This window comes from Poecilia reticulata, chromosome 2, assembly GCF_904066995.2.
Source record: "Poecilia reticulata chromosome 2, P_reticulata-male-v2, whole genome shotgun sequence".
Lineage (NCBI taxonomy): Eukaryota > Metazoa > Chordata > Actinopteri > Cyprinodontiformes > Poeciliidae > Poecilia > Poecilia reticulata.
The window spans coordinates 23,580,993-23,597,313 of record NC_088831.1 but is presented as its reverse complement, the minus strand read 5'-3'; the positions used below and the strand labels follow the sequence as shown (position 1 = coordinate 23,597,313).

The 16,321-nt window shown below is 40.2% G+C and overlaps 1 protein-coding gene across 2 annotated transcripts; it reads right to left on the bottom strand.

Annotated features, from left to right (window-relative positions):
- Nucleotides 1-2,989: 2,989 nt before the first annotated feature.
- On the bottom strand, nt 2,990-14,977 carry shox (shox homeobox). 2 transcript variants are annotated; one of them, XM_008433160.3, is made up of 6 exons: nt 14,391-14,977; nt 12,546-12,754; nt 9,240-9,297; nt 8,946-9,055; nt 5,478-5,690; nt 2,990-5,098 (listed from the first exon to the last, which is right to left on the bottom strand). In XM_008433160.3, exons 1-6 carry the CDS (start codon nt 14,635-14,637, stop codon nt 5,009-5,011), a joined length of 927 nt encoding a protein of 308 aa, XP_008431382.1. In that variant the 5' UTR covers nt 14,638-14,977; the 3' UTR covers nt 2,990-5,008. The 2 variants fall into 2 exon arrangements, with proteins under 2 accessions (XP_008431382.1, XP_081457148.1); XM_081601022.1 differs by having other exon boundaries at nt 8,946-9,034; nt 14,391-14,975.
- Between the last annotated feature and the right edge of the window lie 1,344 nt (nt 14,978-16,321).

Below are 16,321 nucleotides of genomic sequence, written 5' to 3'. Positions count from 1 at the left end.
ATGCCAAAACATGAGATCATCAATGGTTGTCTAACTTTACATGGCCGTTTTGAAGTAGTCATACTTCCCCCTTATTGTTGCACGGTAGCCATAAACTCTAATACTGTTTATTGGCATTTTAAGTTATAGACCAACAAAACGTTCAGTAGAATTTATCATGATTTTCAATGATTTTACAAAATTTGAAAAAGCGTGGTACATATTTGCATTTAACTCCCCTGAGTCCACCCCTGAGATGTGCAAAGCTGTTTGTCTAAACAGCTTTGCACATCTAGAAACTGACATTTTTTCCCAATTTTTCTTCATCCAATAGCCGAGTCTCATTCAGATTGGATAGGTGGCATCTTTGAGCTGCAGCTTTCAGATTCTGCTGCAGATTATCAGTCGGATTTAGGGCTGGACTTTGACTGGGCCATTCTAAAACATGAATATCCTTTGATCTAAACTGTCCTATCTCAGCTCAGGCTGTGTGTTCAGGGAGTGTTGTCCCACTGGAAGGAGAATCTCTGCTCCAGTCTTAAGTCTGTTGCAAGTTCCAAAAGGTTTCGTTCCAAGCCTGCATTCAGCTCCTTCCAACTCCATCTTTCCAGCAACTTAATCCAGCATGATCTTGCCACCAGCAGGTTTCGCAGTAGGGATAGTGTGTTTATGATGAGTCCTTTCTGCCACGACCTCCCAACTGAGCTGTGAATCTCTGCAGCTTACCAGAGGCCTCTTGGCTTTTTATTCTGATTAATGCTCTGTTTGTCCAGCCATGATGCCGTCTATGTGTAATAAAATTAATACTGCTCATGAGATGAAAACAGATAGAAATACTCTTTTGAAACCTAGCCCTGCTTTAACCTTCTCATAGCCTCATATCTGACCTGTCTGCTATGATTTCTGTTCTTCATGATGCCATTTGTTCACTAATTGCTAAGAAGCAATACGTTTTCCTCAAACCTTCATTTTAGCTCTTGAGTGTGTAAGAGTGTGACCATTGTGTGTGTGTGCGTGTGTGTGCGTGTGTGTGTGTGTGTGTGTGTGTGTGTGTGTGTGTGTGTGTGTGTGTGTGTGTGTGTGTGTGTGTGTGTGTGTGTGAGTGGTTGAAATGTTTGTTACAACAAAAAAAACCCCAGCATGGAGTGAAAACTGTGGATTAAACAGGAAAGGTCACACCACCATATGGGCAATATCTCAGATTTAATTAGATTTTATATCAATAATTATCGATATCCACTGATGTGAAATGCTTATACCGTGGTACGCTTTTCCGCCATATTGTCCAGCCGTGATAAAAACCATTTTCTTTGTGATTCCTTGTGTTATTCTGTCACATAAAATCCCAGTAAAACACACTGCAGTCTGTTGCAATGTGAGAAAAAAAAGTCCTGCAATTTAAAGATGTATAAATAGTTTAACATGGCCCAGTACTACAGGAAAATCCATTTGGTAACATGAAGCAGAAGTTCGTTTTAATTTAAAAATAAAATTAAGAACAAGAAGCCACTAAATGCCCCCACGCTCACACTGTCTGTCTCGCACACCCTCACCAGCCCCAACTCTGTTAAAACATTATTGTGTACTTGTTACTCGTGGCCAACATAAACAGCTTTATGTGCTCGAACATGTTGACAAAGCAGCCACATGGCTCATTGGCGGCTGATGGATGGCCGTGTGTGCTGTGCTAATTATTAGTACACATAAAAGGATGCTGTTATTTCCAGACCAGGCCCCAACCAGAGAGGTCAGCGGGTAAATACAGAGCCATCAGTCTGCAGCTATATCACTCAATCTTGATGTATGAGCACAGAGGTATAAATTAAAGGCGCAGCGACCTTGTTGGGGGTACCACACTCAACAGGACTCCATTTGGGCTAATTCTGTGTACAAGCTTCAAACAATAACCTACTATAGCACAGGGAGTAATTACTTTCCACGCGCACACACGCACACGCACACACACACACACACACACACACACACACACATCTGGAATTAAGCTCCCAGAGGAAGTTAACACACTTAAAAAACAGAGGGCCAGCTATAATAGATGGGCAGAATTTAGCATGTGAAGGTAGAACAAGTGGATGGGGCGTGCCGGCTTTAACTTACTGCAGTTTGTGAACTTCTCAAAATAAATTGCTGACATCCAAAACAAAACAAAATAAAAAATAATAATGAAACGTTTTCTTTTAGCATGCATGCGAGATTCCATCTATTTAGCGTCCGCGCTCACAGACTTCCCCGACTTCAGCCGTCCCGTCTTTCACTGATGACATTAAGGCCGTAATTTCTACACCTTATCTTTCTGCATCCGGCTTGACAAGCAGAGCAAATCAGGTTGTGTCTGGACTTTACAGCAACTCAATTTGCTCTGCCGGCATGTGTTGCAGAGTGCAATGCAACAAGTATCTGCTAAAACGGATCCTACATGAACGTCAGCTCTAGGCCTGACATTGATATCGATCTTCAGATTGCAACAGTTGCTGAGATTCGAGACACAGAAAGAAACTGCAAAAAGAAAAAAAATCCACAACATTTTTGAATGGCTGCTGCTGAAAAGTGTGGTTGACTGTCTTTCTAATTCATATATTGAACTTGTTTTATTAGACTCTACTACAGATGCACCAGTCATTCAGTGGAGAATGGAATTGGACAATTTTCCATTGATTCATTTTGATTCTGAAAAATTTGATTTCCCCCACCTAATTGATTAAATGAAACGCCAACAAACTGAACACTCCTTTCATATTCAGCCCACCTTTTTAAAGTTTTATTAAATAAAATATGCTTTCATACATAGATAAGAGTAATCTTATAATTCCTTCATTTTCGGTTGGATTTAAAACAAATACATCTATCAAAAAAAAAATAATAATAATCAGAGTAAGCAGATAGGAAATTGGTAACAGCCAGGAAAGGTCTGATTGCACTCCGAGTTACAACGCATTTTTATCCACAAAGTCAGATGTTTCTGAATAGTAAAAAAATTATTTCAAAACTCAAGTACAAATATTTATAGCTTTATTGATATTTTACTCGTACAAGATGTACATTCATATTTTTGTGAATCAAAAAGGGGTGGAAACAAAACAGCTGTACGATGATTCATGTATAGGCATGCTTGCATATGAAATGAAAATCATTTGAATGGGTACAACAAATTCCATGGAGAATTGTTTTAGCTCAACCGTCCCTGAAATCTTTGTAAACTCAGACACGCTACATTACCATTTTTTTGTTGTTGTTTGTTTTGTTTTTTTCACACTTTTTCTTTTTTTTTTTTCCTGTTTTTTTTTTAGGCAAACAATGCACTACGGCCACACCTCCTAATTCAAATTCAACACTTAAAAAAAAACAAAAACAAAAAAATACAAAAATAAATGCAAAGCCATGTAAAAATGTACACTTGTAAGTTCAGCTATTTCATCTTTCCATAAAACTTTCAGACAAAAATAATAAATAAAATAAAACACCCATAGGTTTAATTTAAAATGGAGACATAGATAAACATTTCTAAATGGAGGACTGGAAATGTAGAAAATGTTTGGAGGTATACATAGATCTGAAAATGATCTACATATTTAGTGCTGCAGTGTTATTTTTCTAAAAAAAAAATCTTTGAATTCAATTGTAATATTTTGATAAAAACAGTTAAAAAATAGTCTAAATTATCTGGGAAGGGTTGATTTAAAAAAAATCCATGCAAAATTAAGCTAATTATTCTGAAAACAAGGGCCTGCTTTGAGTTGCAAGCCTGATTTGATTCGTTCATAATTTAGAATAAGTTAGTTTTTGTTTTCCTTTTGTTTCTGCAGCATCCAAAAAACTGTGCTCACGTCTTCCCAGACAGATGTGCCCATTGAAACAAAACGTCTGAATACGTGTGGATTGTGTGGGATTATGGCACCTGATTGAATTTTCTTGATTGAAATAAAACACGCACTGCCATTAAAGATCAGCTTTCCACCAGTGCATGGAAAACAACCAAAAACCAAAAAAAAAGTTTCTTTATCATCGAGGATTAACTGCTAGCTGTTTTAACTTTTGTTTTTTTTTTTTTTGTTTTTCTTTTTGCTATTTACAGTATTGCACTTAAACTGCACACAATTGCATTTCAGTTTGACTGATGCTTTCTTCATATTTTTCAGAATTACAAAAAGCAGAACACAAAAAGGAATCCCCGTTATACCCTTTGTTCATCGTGGTGATATCAAAACCCGCCCCTCCCGTCCCTCTTTAATTAGTAAAGTAGTATCTGCTTGTAGTGCCATTTGTAAACACCCTCGTACAAGACCTGAAGTGCAAAGGCTATCTTCACTTCTTTTGCCCAAGATACATCACAACGAGAAGGAAACAAAGACAGAGAGAGAGCGCACCGTGAGGAGGAATTCAACCCGAGTCCGGCCGTCACAAGTCCAGCATCGCACGACAACGTCTCTTCCCCCTCCCAAAGCGAAGCATAAAAAAACAAACAAAAATAATATATAGAAAACTGTTGCGTTTGGTACAACACAAGTCCACGAGAAGAGCGACGTTGGATTGGGATGGAGACCTTTGACTTTGACCGTTGGGGGTTATGGGGGGGGGGTGTTGCTGAACGGCAGTGTTAAAAAACAGCTGTTGAGAAGTTGCGTCAGGTGGGAGACTGGGGGACCGGTCCTCCGTTAAGAGCTCATGCACTCTGCAGCAGCAGCGGACACAGTGGTTGGAGACAAATATGGCCTTTTTTTTTCTTTTCTTTTTTTTTTTTTCTTCTTTAAACTACTGAGTGGGGTGGAAAGGTGAAAGCCATTCCAAAGCTTTGGTGAGGTGATGTGTGGGCCTGCCCCCCTCCCCCCCCGTCCTGACCCCCCCTTTCTCCTTCTCTACCCCAACCCCAAAAAAAAATAAAAAAAGCTCAGCCCCTCTGCATGTCAAAAGAGACGGCAGCCAGCGGCAGTGAGTCTCTGCTCTCGACCCTGCCAGTTTGCTTTGTTCTAACGTCCTCTGGTCTGACGGGGGGCCCCCCTCCCCGGCCTGGCCCTCAGACAGACATCCACATGTGTTTGTACGGTCCTTGGGATGTGATCTGTGCCTGGAGTGGACTGAGCCACTGGCCCCGCAGAAGTCCTGCCTGTTGGGCGAAAAGTAAAAGGTGATTTCACTGGTATTTAATTACCGTTCTCTACAAGTGGTTTGTTTTGGCAGCTGGTTTTGTGACAATTTTCCCTCCTCCTCCTTCTGCTTTATTTTCTTCCTCCACTGCTCCCTCCCCTCCCACCTTCCACACACACTCCCCTTCTCTCTGTCTCTCTCTCTCTCTCTCTCTCTGTATGTGTTCCTCTCTTTCATTCTCACTCAGTGTTTTTGTTTTAGTTTAGTTTTAGCTCGTGAGTGTCACGGCCCCAGTTTCACAGGCCCAGTCTTGTGTGAGAGGCGATTATGGGCATCAGGCGAGCAGAGGGGCAGCCCGGTGGGGGTCAGAGTCCCAGAGCCTCGGTGTGTTTTCTTGCCTTGAGTCGCAGGTCGGCGATGCTGGAGTTCTTGCTGTTGCTTTTGGCGGCCGCTGCCACCGCTGCCGCCGCGGAGGCCGAGTCGGCGAGCGACGCGATTGGTAGTCCGAAGGGAGGGGGCGGGAACATCAGGTAGGGGGCGTGGGCGGCCAGGTGAGGGTGCAGGTGAGGGTGAGAGTGGGTGACTCCGTCCAGCTGTAGCTGTGCTTGAACCTGCAGAAGGAGCAGAAACGGGGAGTTTAGTCAGCATGTGTGCAAAAAAAGGAGCGGAGGATTTAGGTTTCACAGTCTGACGCTATTAAGCTCCCCCTCAAAGCTGTTGCTTACGGTATGTTTTCTAAGAAAATAGCTGAGGGCCACAGTCGACACTTTAGCCCTTTCTTCATGTCAGCTATTCTAAAAGTTAATGAATCATACATTGCTCTCAGACACCACATCCAATTTAATCGCCAGGAATCAAAGTATTTCCACAACCCCAGAACAGATCTCTTTAACTCTGCAACACACGGGCCTGTTACCCTAATTATGTATTCGATTGCATAAATAAACAACTTTTGCACTAAAAAGACATTTGCACATTTGGAGTTATAAATATTTATTCAGACATATCCCTGAGTCAAGCAGAAAAAAAAGAGAGAAATGAACCAGAAACCTTAAGGAGCATAGGATATCAGTTTTCACATTCTTGGCAATTATTTTATAAGAAGTAGGTGAAAATTAAGCATCAGCGTACTTCAGAGGGAGAGAGCTGAGCCCTGTTGCCATTTCTCCTGTGTTTCAAGGACCACAGGAAAAAAAATACAGGAAAGAAAGAAGAGAGAGAAAGAAGGAAAGGAAGAAAGAAAGAAGTAAGAAAAGAAAGAAAAGAGGGTGAGAGTCACTAAAGTACTTCACGCTTCATTCTCCAACCAAAATAGAATTAGCCAACGCAAAGGCGAAGGTTTTTTAACTCGAACTAAATATTTATTTTTCACTTTGCTTCCTTTCAACTTGGCACGCCAAATACCAAAAAATTACTGCCGTTAAAGGCAAATGGAAGGGAAAACGAGTCTGAACCACAAATGCATCCTGCTGAAGGCATCCCAAACACAAGCAGCTGCAGACAACAAAACTCACCCCAATAAATATACTCACGCAGCAGGGATGGGAAATTTCAATCAGTGGTTAAAATAAATAAACAAATAAAAGATTAATTGTGGAAACAATAAACACTAATGATGTCTGAAAAAAGTGAGGATTGTTAAAGTCCCTGAATTTCCATGACTGTATACATAGTTTGAAAATATGACTGAATGTAATTATTATTATGTGTTTTTAGTGGTGAAATTAATGTAGTTGTTGTGCTAAAGCAGCTGCAATTGAGCCTGAAATTATTCATACCTCTGGAAAATGTATATTGTAAGCAATCTTTTTATTTGGTTAACATGATTCTCCTGACTAAAAGTAAGGTGCCAATGTCTTGAATCTGATAGGGAATATGTGTAAATAGCTAAAAAATAGGGTTATGGGTTGGGGGATTTTCAAATTCAAAGACTCTGAGCTCATCACCAAAGAAAAATCATCGAAATGACGCAGATAATTTATATATTTTTTTTTTATAAAATGGAAATACAAACAGATAAATACTTGTTTTTAAAAGTGATACTCCTTTTACATTGTCTTGAGACATTTCCCTCTCATCCCCAATAAAAAACAAACTGAACTGAATAAAAATATTAGTTTATCAAAATCTGGCAGGGGGTGGGGGGTAAACATAATTTTGGGGCCTAACTGCATCTGGCGCAAGTTTCACTCTTAGAGTAGTGTTTGCATATGAGTCTGTAACTACCATCAACTAAAATAATGAACGTTTAAATGCTGTTTATCATCGATTTTATTATACTTCCCATATATGCAACACAAGTGAAACGTTAAATCCATGTCGTCCATGCAGACTTCCAAATGAAATGCTGCAACACCTACTGAAACCATATATTAAAAAAACAACAACTCTACTTTCAATCTTTGTGTGCCTTTTGTGAAACACACCATTGCACATTTGTAATTTGACACGCAAAGCACGCAGTGAGAACCTTTTTTCGGAGAGCCAAGGTAATGAGGATCTACCTCAGACCTTCACCCCTGCGAACCTCCAGCCGTAGGCTGCATCTGTGCATGCCCACAGTCGGCTTCAGCCTCACGCGGCGTGCCTCTCTCAGTATGCAGGCCTCCAAGCCTCCGCCCCTGCCAGCGCAGCTCAACGCCAATATCCATCAGAGCCCACTCCATTCCCCCCGCTTTCATCATCTCCTTTTATGTGCTCACGCCTGCCGCACTGTTGGCTTAATTAGGCCGCTGCTTTTCACGAGGGTCAAGCAGACAACACAGCAGTTTGGATGCAGAACCGCGGCAGCGCCGGATCAGATGAGTGTCCACTACCTCTCCTCTTTTTCTCTCTCTCTGAGATGAGATGGAAGGAGGTGAAAGGTGCACCGAGTTCTGATGTGCTGCCCCTCCGTTCAGCATGAAGCAGCTGTATATATGCATGTTTATATATATAAAGTGCAGAAGGTCTATTTTGTCTCCACTTCCTTTAAGACATGGACTGGTGTGAAATTCTCACAAGATGATATAACCTTGCGTAAAAAAAAAAAAAAATGCCACAGTTTCATGGTTGTAGCGGAAAATTTTAAAACAGAAAAAAAAATCTTATTTAAAACAGAAAAACACCTGTTTTTTTATAGTGCTATAAAAAATGTTTTACTATTGACTTTTACAGATATAATGTAGTGTATTTTGTGCTACTTTTATTCACAGAGTTAGGCGAATATTTAAAATAAACTCCCTGTTAATGTAGACGGCTCAAACGTCTCGCTGCACAAAGCATTAAACCCGTTTTGCAGTTTTGATCTTTACAGAGCAACACAAATGTCACCAGCTACTTACTGACTGTGCTTTTCATAATGGGAAATGTTTCCAAACAGCCGAATTTGTCTCTTTATAGGAGGCTTCTTTCAGCCATCTGACCAGCAGTGTGCAGCAACAGGTGCTGCAGGGGGAAACATTGTTTATGCCATACCTCACAGAGTTGGAGAAGACCCAGGTCACTCCAGCATTTTCCAATTAAAAGCACTATGAACAACAGGATTTTGGAAAATGTCTGCGGTTTTGAAATTGTAGCTTTCTGAAAACCTCTAAACCAGCAACCAGACCTCGCCTAATTTCCTTTTAAATATTAACACGCATAAACACCACGCAAACGACAATTCCCATCCTGATGTCTTTTTTAAAAGGAAACCCCTCGACATTCAGAACCTGCTTCGCAAATTACAAAGTAGTAAGAAGTGTTTCTTTTTATTATTATTATTATTATTATTATTATTATTATTATTATTATTATTATTACTAATAATAATCAATTCAGCCTCAGCTTACACACTCCCTGAATGATTCGTGGTTCGTGTTTTGAATCTTGAAAGCGTGGCCTACCTGTTGGAAGGGCATTCGCAGGGCGCCCATATTGACATAGGGAGCCACTCTGCAGGCGTCCAGGTGACTGCCGCTGCCCAGAATCACACCTGGGGAGAAGGGAAAGATGTCTGTCAGACAGCCAGACAGTTGTTGTTATGTGAGATGAGGAGGTCACAAAGTTTTGCACATTAATATATACAAAGAAAAAAATCTTGAATCACAAGCAACTTAAGAAAAAATATTATTCTCAATTGAATAATAACGTGGAGAATATGGCTAAAATAGCTGAGAGGTGTTGGAGGTTTTATTTACCTTTGTGCATTTGGTTTTCTTGTTTTCGACATTTCGCTCTTCTGTTCTGGAACCAGACCTGCAGCGAAGAAGAGGAGAATAATGCATTAAAACTGCTAAGAAGAGGAAAAGCCACAATATTTAGTTTTAAAATGCCACGTTTATGCTATTAAGATTATTAAAAGACAATCTATAAGAGTAAGAAGAAAATGAGGGATAACAGTACACCTTAGCAAAATGTAAACAATGGCACTTGACAAAATGTGTGTGTTGTCTTTTATAACTTTATATTTTTGTGTTTTTATGATGTAAAGCACTTTGAACTGCCTTGTCGCTGAAATGTGTTATACAAATGACCTTGATTGATTGATTGATTGATTGATTGATTGATTGATTGATTGATTGATTGATTGATTGATTGATTGATTGAACATAAAACATATCTGAATTCTGAAAATAAAATTAAATCCAAATATAAAGAACAAAAAAAATTCTAGGACAGCTAATTAAATGGAAAAAAATTACAAGGGAATGACAACAAGATTAGAAGTCTAAGACGCCACAATCACACAACTGAATAATAACAAATAAATAAATCACTGTGATGACGTGTCGTCAACCATCTCCCCAATTCGCAGCCTGCCTTTTAAAGCTGCGGGCTATATGCGGGCCTGCATTGTTAATCGCCATCAACTTAATTTGCCTCGTTGAATAACATTATCTCCCCTCCCCTTCGACCCCCGCAATGATTATCATTTACAGATGCGAAATTAGCTGGTCGGTCGGCGCGGGCGGCAGACTTGGTGATGATGACTCACAGTCAGGGCGCCACCAGCCCGTTTCCAGCTGCGCAACGCAGCCGCGTGCATGCATGGGTGTTGCTGCAGCAACAGGGGGGCGGGGGGAGGAGAGGGGCTTGGGGGGGGACAGTCGATAAACGGGGCCATTAGTGACGGAGGGAAGAAAAATGGCTTGAACATAAACACTCTGTCGCCTTAAAAATACATCTTGGAATATTTTCTGGGCTATACATGAAAATAAATAAATTATTATTAATTATATTATATTATATTATATTATATTATATTATATTATATTATATTATCTAGACTGTGCTGTGTGTGAGAGAGGGAGTGTGTTTGCGTGCGTGTGTGTGTGTGTGTGATCAGCTCTTCAGCGGTACAGACGTGTTTATCAGTATCCCAGGTGATTTTTGCATCCACGCAGCAGCCCTCCTTCAGATAAATCAAGGCTAATATTAAGACGGGCCCCGGATCAATTCCAATTACGCGCCAGTATGTTAAGCAAAGTGAACTACACTGGTTCAGACAGTTATTTCTTCATTAAGGGCCACTCAATGATGCGCTTCACAAATACCCTAATCTCATTTCCCTTTTGATTTTTTATTAGAGACAGTGAATAATGACATTTAATTTAGCGGCGCGCCAGAAAACCCAGAGATATTAGTCGTAACCGAATTACTGCCTGCTCCTCACCAAGCTCTCATAACTTTCAATTAGATTCATTGACAGCTGCTCGGAGCGCAGGTTCACAGCCGATACAACGACCCTTGCTGCACGACACTGTAGAAGAACATGTCAGAGTGCACTAAACAATAAAATAAAAACAGAGCAAGAACAGAAAAGGGGGCTTTCTGGGACTTTTCCAGGGCGAATTGGGTGCGATTACAATCCACCTGATCTGAAGTGGCGAGGGGTGAAGAAAGAAAAAAAAAAAAAAAACCGAACACTAAGACTGCTGTGACTTTGCAAACCGCATGCACGCCGTAAATTATTCTAATGAACACACTGTATTAGCTGGGACGGCAGTTTCACCCCCGCATCGCGCTGTCAACTGCGGTCCGACAGTGTTCAGCTCCAGAAGTGGCGCAGTCGCCGCGCTCATAAAGCTCTGTGATGGGGCTTATTCATCCGATTAGATAGATTTGAACAGCAGCAGAGTTGCTTCCACAATCGAGTTATTTCTAATCTGTTTTTATGGGGACACTACATCAAAGCCGGTGGCAGATATTGCAAAGAAAATGAGGAGGGATACGAGTTGACATAAGAGCGCGTCCCTTGAAGCGGCCATTCAGGCTCTTCATTCATTTTAATCATTGTTGGGGAGGTTTTTCTTTTTTTTTTTTTTTTCTATTATTATTTTTTCTCCATTCCCTCCAACACTCTGCAGGCCTACCGCTGTGAGTTCAGTAGAGCTTCTCACTTCCTGAGTCATTCATAGCAAATCACGCTGCTTTGATATGACAAACTGCAACCAACGAACCACCTACAAGGATAAATTATTATTTCTAATTATTGTAGCCCATCACAGAGGACACAAGCTTTAAAAAATACACGTCTAAATATTTCCACATTGTTAAATTATCTGCCTGTGGGGGAATTTATCCTAAGGGTTGCATGAAGTATTATAACTGACAGAGATGGTGTAGTTTTTTTTGTTGTTGTTGTTGTCGTCACTTGTTCTGACATTAGTTTATAACAATTAATTGAAATAGATGTGTGAGCAATAAACAACTCTTTATTAGATAACATGGGAATGTCTTAAAAAAACATGCAGATAGTCACTGCTTTTATTTATTTTTTTACATTTTACATCTAATGGTCGCATCTTTTTTTTTTTACAAATGAAAACGAATAAAACAAGTAGGCCTACTTATGTCGAATTTACTTAAAAAGACGTCGACGTTACCTTCCATGTCAATAACGTCAATGAGGGGTTGAAAAATAAAAAGCACGTCGACATGAAGATGTCTACATTTTGCTGAAATTAGCTTAGCTTCAATCCTTTGTTATTTAGGCTAAATTTGAACCGAACACAAAGGCTAAAAAGCTAACATTTTCTAAGCTAACTAAGGAGACGAAGAAGTAGAAGAACATGCTAACACGAAGTAGTCATAACGTCTTTCAAGCGCCCCAAGAGTGCTGTTTTGGAGTTTATTTTTTTATTTCTAATTCATTATTATTATTATTATTATTATTATTATTATTATTATTATTATTATTATTATTATTATTTATTAATGCTGATATTGCTATTAATTTGAGTCATTTTAAAGTTTAAAAACACGAGTAGCCCAAACATTTTTTGTAAAAAAAAAAAAAAAAAAAAGTTGTATTTTGACAAAATTATAAAGGAAAAAATAAATTGAAACATTCATTTTCAAACATTTGTTCAAGAGCTTGTAGCAATGGTTGCCATGATGTTGAGTTCCACTACAGTGGAAATAGTCCACCCCCCACCCCCCTTTTTTTTGTCACATGCATGAGGATTTTTTTTTAAATAAAATAAAATGTGGTTACTCCTCACCTGCACTCTGGCCTCAGACAGTCCCAGTCTCTGGCTCAGCTCCTCTCTCATGAACGCGTCCGGGTAGTGCGTCTCGTCGAAGAGCCGCTCCAGCTCGTTGAGCTGCTCCAGGGTAAAGTTAGTGCGACTCCGCCGCTGCTTCAGTTTGCCCTGCGCGTCCTCGTCCTCGGACTTCACGTCGTCCTTCTTCTCTTTGCACTCATATATCCCTGTCGGGAAAGATGCGGCGGGTCGGAGAAAGGAGAACAACTGAGTGGGTTTTATCACAACACACACACACACACACACACACTCGTTTGCATTAAAACCCACATAGACTTTCCCCAATATTGGATGCCAGTATATCCAGCCAAAACAATGGGGGGGGGGCATCAGGCCTTATGGGCCTGATAGTTTGACACACACACACAAAATAAAAACAAAAACAAAAAAACGAACCAGCCTGATCCTTGAGGGATGAGGCCTGTGGCTTCATTTCCAGCCTCCATTAGGCAGTGTGTGTAATGTCAGCGACATGTAAATCAGTCACGTCGCCATATAAGTGTCGTAAGAGAGCGAGTTAAACAAGAGAGATACATTAAGACCACAGAGAGAAGGCTAAATACTCACCTCTGTAAAATCTGATTTCTTTAATGTTAGAAACAAACAAAAAAGTCATTCTGACTTTCACGCCACCACCCTGAAAAGCTGCCTCAGTTTATTCTTTCTTCTTTCACAGTGAAGTCACTGCTTCTACTATTAATAGTTGCACAGATGTCAGCTGTTTGAATAACTGATCTGCTCAGTGGCAGCTTTTTTTTCCCCGCAGGTTGTAGTTCCCTGACGTGTAACTGTTCCGTCCTCAGACTGAACGCTAATTGATTTACATAAAGCTTCATTAAGTGAAATCCCCCTTCCTTCATCTCTGATGGCAACGAGGTGCAGAGTAACAGAGGAGAGGAGCTAATCCTTTAAAAAAAATAAGTCAAAACTGTCAACTAAATGTTTGGAACCAATGCACACACTCACTGTCTTAGATGCTGTTTTCCAGAAGGCCTGTAAAGCTGCTACAGACATTTTAACATTTTTTTTATTATTATTATTTCTAAATGCCGAAGAAGAAATGTAACTTTACGACTAGTGACAAACTATACGTGATTTAGCTGGGAGTTGCAGAAAAAATGAATGGAAAGCGTTCAAGAGCGCATATGGATGCAGACAATAAAATTAGGACGTGAAGTCAACACCGTAATAAAATTACAACTGAAGTTTTTAAATTGCACTCATAAAATGTGACCGAGAATATTGATATTGCATGCAAATAAAAAAAATTCTGTATAGGAAAAAAATAAACATATCGCATATTATTGCAAAAAATCTGTTTCTCTATTATTAATTATGAATTATTATTATTATTATTATTATTATTATTATTATTATTATTATTACTAAAGACTAAATTTTGAAATCGTAATTTATACGTTAAACTACTTCAGCCGCATTATAGAACAGCTTACAAAGACGACTGGAGTCATAAATTCTTCTTATTTTAATAAAAAATTCTGTCTGGAAACATGAAATAGTTAAAGCGCTGCTCAAACGAAGGGCCCGCCTCCTGCTATGTGCGATAATCTCCGAATATGGTTTTAACTTTCCTTCAACTAAACTCGTTCAAATCCACATTTAAATTCGTGTTTTTTTTCACGCCTTGAGTCTGACTGTTAATCCTTCCGATGCAAAAACAGCGGATGTCGAGATATTTTTCGCCGACACAACACGGCTTCTTTCCCCCTTTCTTCTTCTTCTCCGTTTTTTTTTTTTTTTGTAAAGAAAAAACAAACTAAGATAAAAAAAATAAAGGCTCACCCTCAGTCGCCCTGGAAACATTAAAGTCCTTCAGTTTCTCCTTCTCCAGCTCCACGTGGTCCTTGTAGAGGTGCACGGGGCAGTGGTTGGTGTCCGTAATGTCCTGCAGGTTTGTCTCCGGGCTGCCCAGCTCCCGCGCCCGCGTCAAGCCGCTCTCCAAAACTTCCCTGTACGTGATGCTCTCTTTGCTGCTCTCCTTGCTCTTCTGATCGAAAGACTTCGACACGAATGCCGTAAGTTCTTCCATGGTCGCTCGCCTCTCTGTCGCTCAGTAGTGGTCCTGTTTTGTTTTTGTTGCTTTTTCTTTTTTTGTCTTGTCTTTTAGAGAGTGAAAAAAAAAAATAATAAAAAAAATCCACCGTGTAATCGCTCGGTGTTGTTCTTCTTTGCACAGCCGCTGCTGCTGCCGCTGCTGCTGCTGCTGCTGACGGCTCTGCGCTCTTTTTCTGCGGAGGCTGACAGCGGCGACAGGGATAGAAAGGGTGGAGAGGAGGTGAGATCACTCCTGCTGTTGTGGCTGTGTATTTGAGAGCTACACTATTTATACACGGCCACCTCAGCCCAGCCCCCCCACCACCACCCACACCCACTCTTTCCCTCCGATCTCTGTGTCTTGGGCAATTACAGGCCGCCTCTACTTTGCAGAATTCAACTTTCAGCAGCTTTTTCTTTTTTTTTTTCCTTTTTTCTTTTTCTTTTTTTCTTTTTTTTTTTTTTTTACCCCCTTCCTTCCTCCTTCTCCTCCTTCTTCTCTCACAAATCAATGACTGATGGAGGCGGTTAATTGAATTACGGGGTCATTAAAATGCTCACGGTGCCTCACTCCTGCAGGAGGCTGCGTTATGGCTGCTACGTCTAATTAATTCAGAGAAAATGTAATCAAGGTGATTGGGAGATACAAACGCAGCGGATTGTTGAGTTGCCGCTTCGTTTCCTTGTGCTGATCAATTATTTTTGCTACAAAAGCCACCTGAACATCCTCCAATCGGCTGACGGGATTTTGTGAAAGTGGAGACAGCAAAAAAAAAAAAAAAGAAAGAAAAGAAAAAATACATCAATGGAAAATGAAATATATCAATGTTTGTGGGAATGTAAACACTGTTCAACAAAAAAAATGCACTGGCTGCTTTAAAGATGTCAACAGATGCCTAACATTTCCTACCAGTGTAATATTTATAATAATAGTAAAATAAATGAAAAATAATAGTAATGCTAATAAAAATTATAAAAAATATATTTTTATTTCAGGGAAATAAATCATATGAATGTCATTATTATTGTTTGGCTGATACAAATTTAAACCTTTTTTTTTCTTTTAGCATTTTCCTATAATCCTTCGCGTTACAAATAAATGTGAGATAAAAATCAATAAATACCATCAGTGAAAAAGGAAAAAAAAAAAGTCTCTCTCTATTTTACAGGATTTTCATGGGGAATGAGCGCGAGCCCCGTAATGGCCTTAACGCTATCTGCGTTGTTCATCAGTCCAGCCCGCAAAGAGGCACAAAGGGCCGGGAGAGGAGCGCGCTCCCCTGGGTCTGTCGCCCTGAGCGGCCCGCTGCGGTGAAACCCTCATATCTCAGCTCTCTAATGACTCGGTGTGATGTCTCTCCATTTATCAGCGAGCCCCGCTTGCACTTCAGTGCGGGGCTGACGCACGAGGCGAACTCACTCTCTCTCTATTCCTCTCTCTCTCTCTTTCTCTCTCTCTCTCTCTCTCTCCCCTGTGCCATGAACTGCGCCTTTTGTCGTTAATAGACCTAAATCCTCTTTAAGACGCAAATCTGCGCTCCCCCGGTCGTGTGCCGCGACATCGTTCCCTACAATAGAAGTGGCGCTCACAGGAGGCGTTTGAACTGAAATAATCCACGAATAGGGATTAAAAAAGTGGAGGCAAAAAAAAAAAAAAAAAAAAAAGAATTGCAACATGA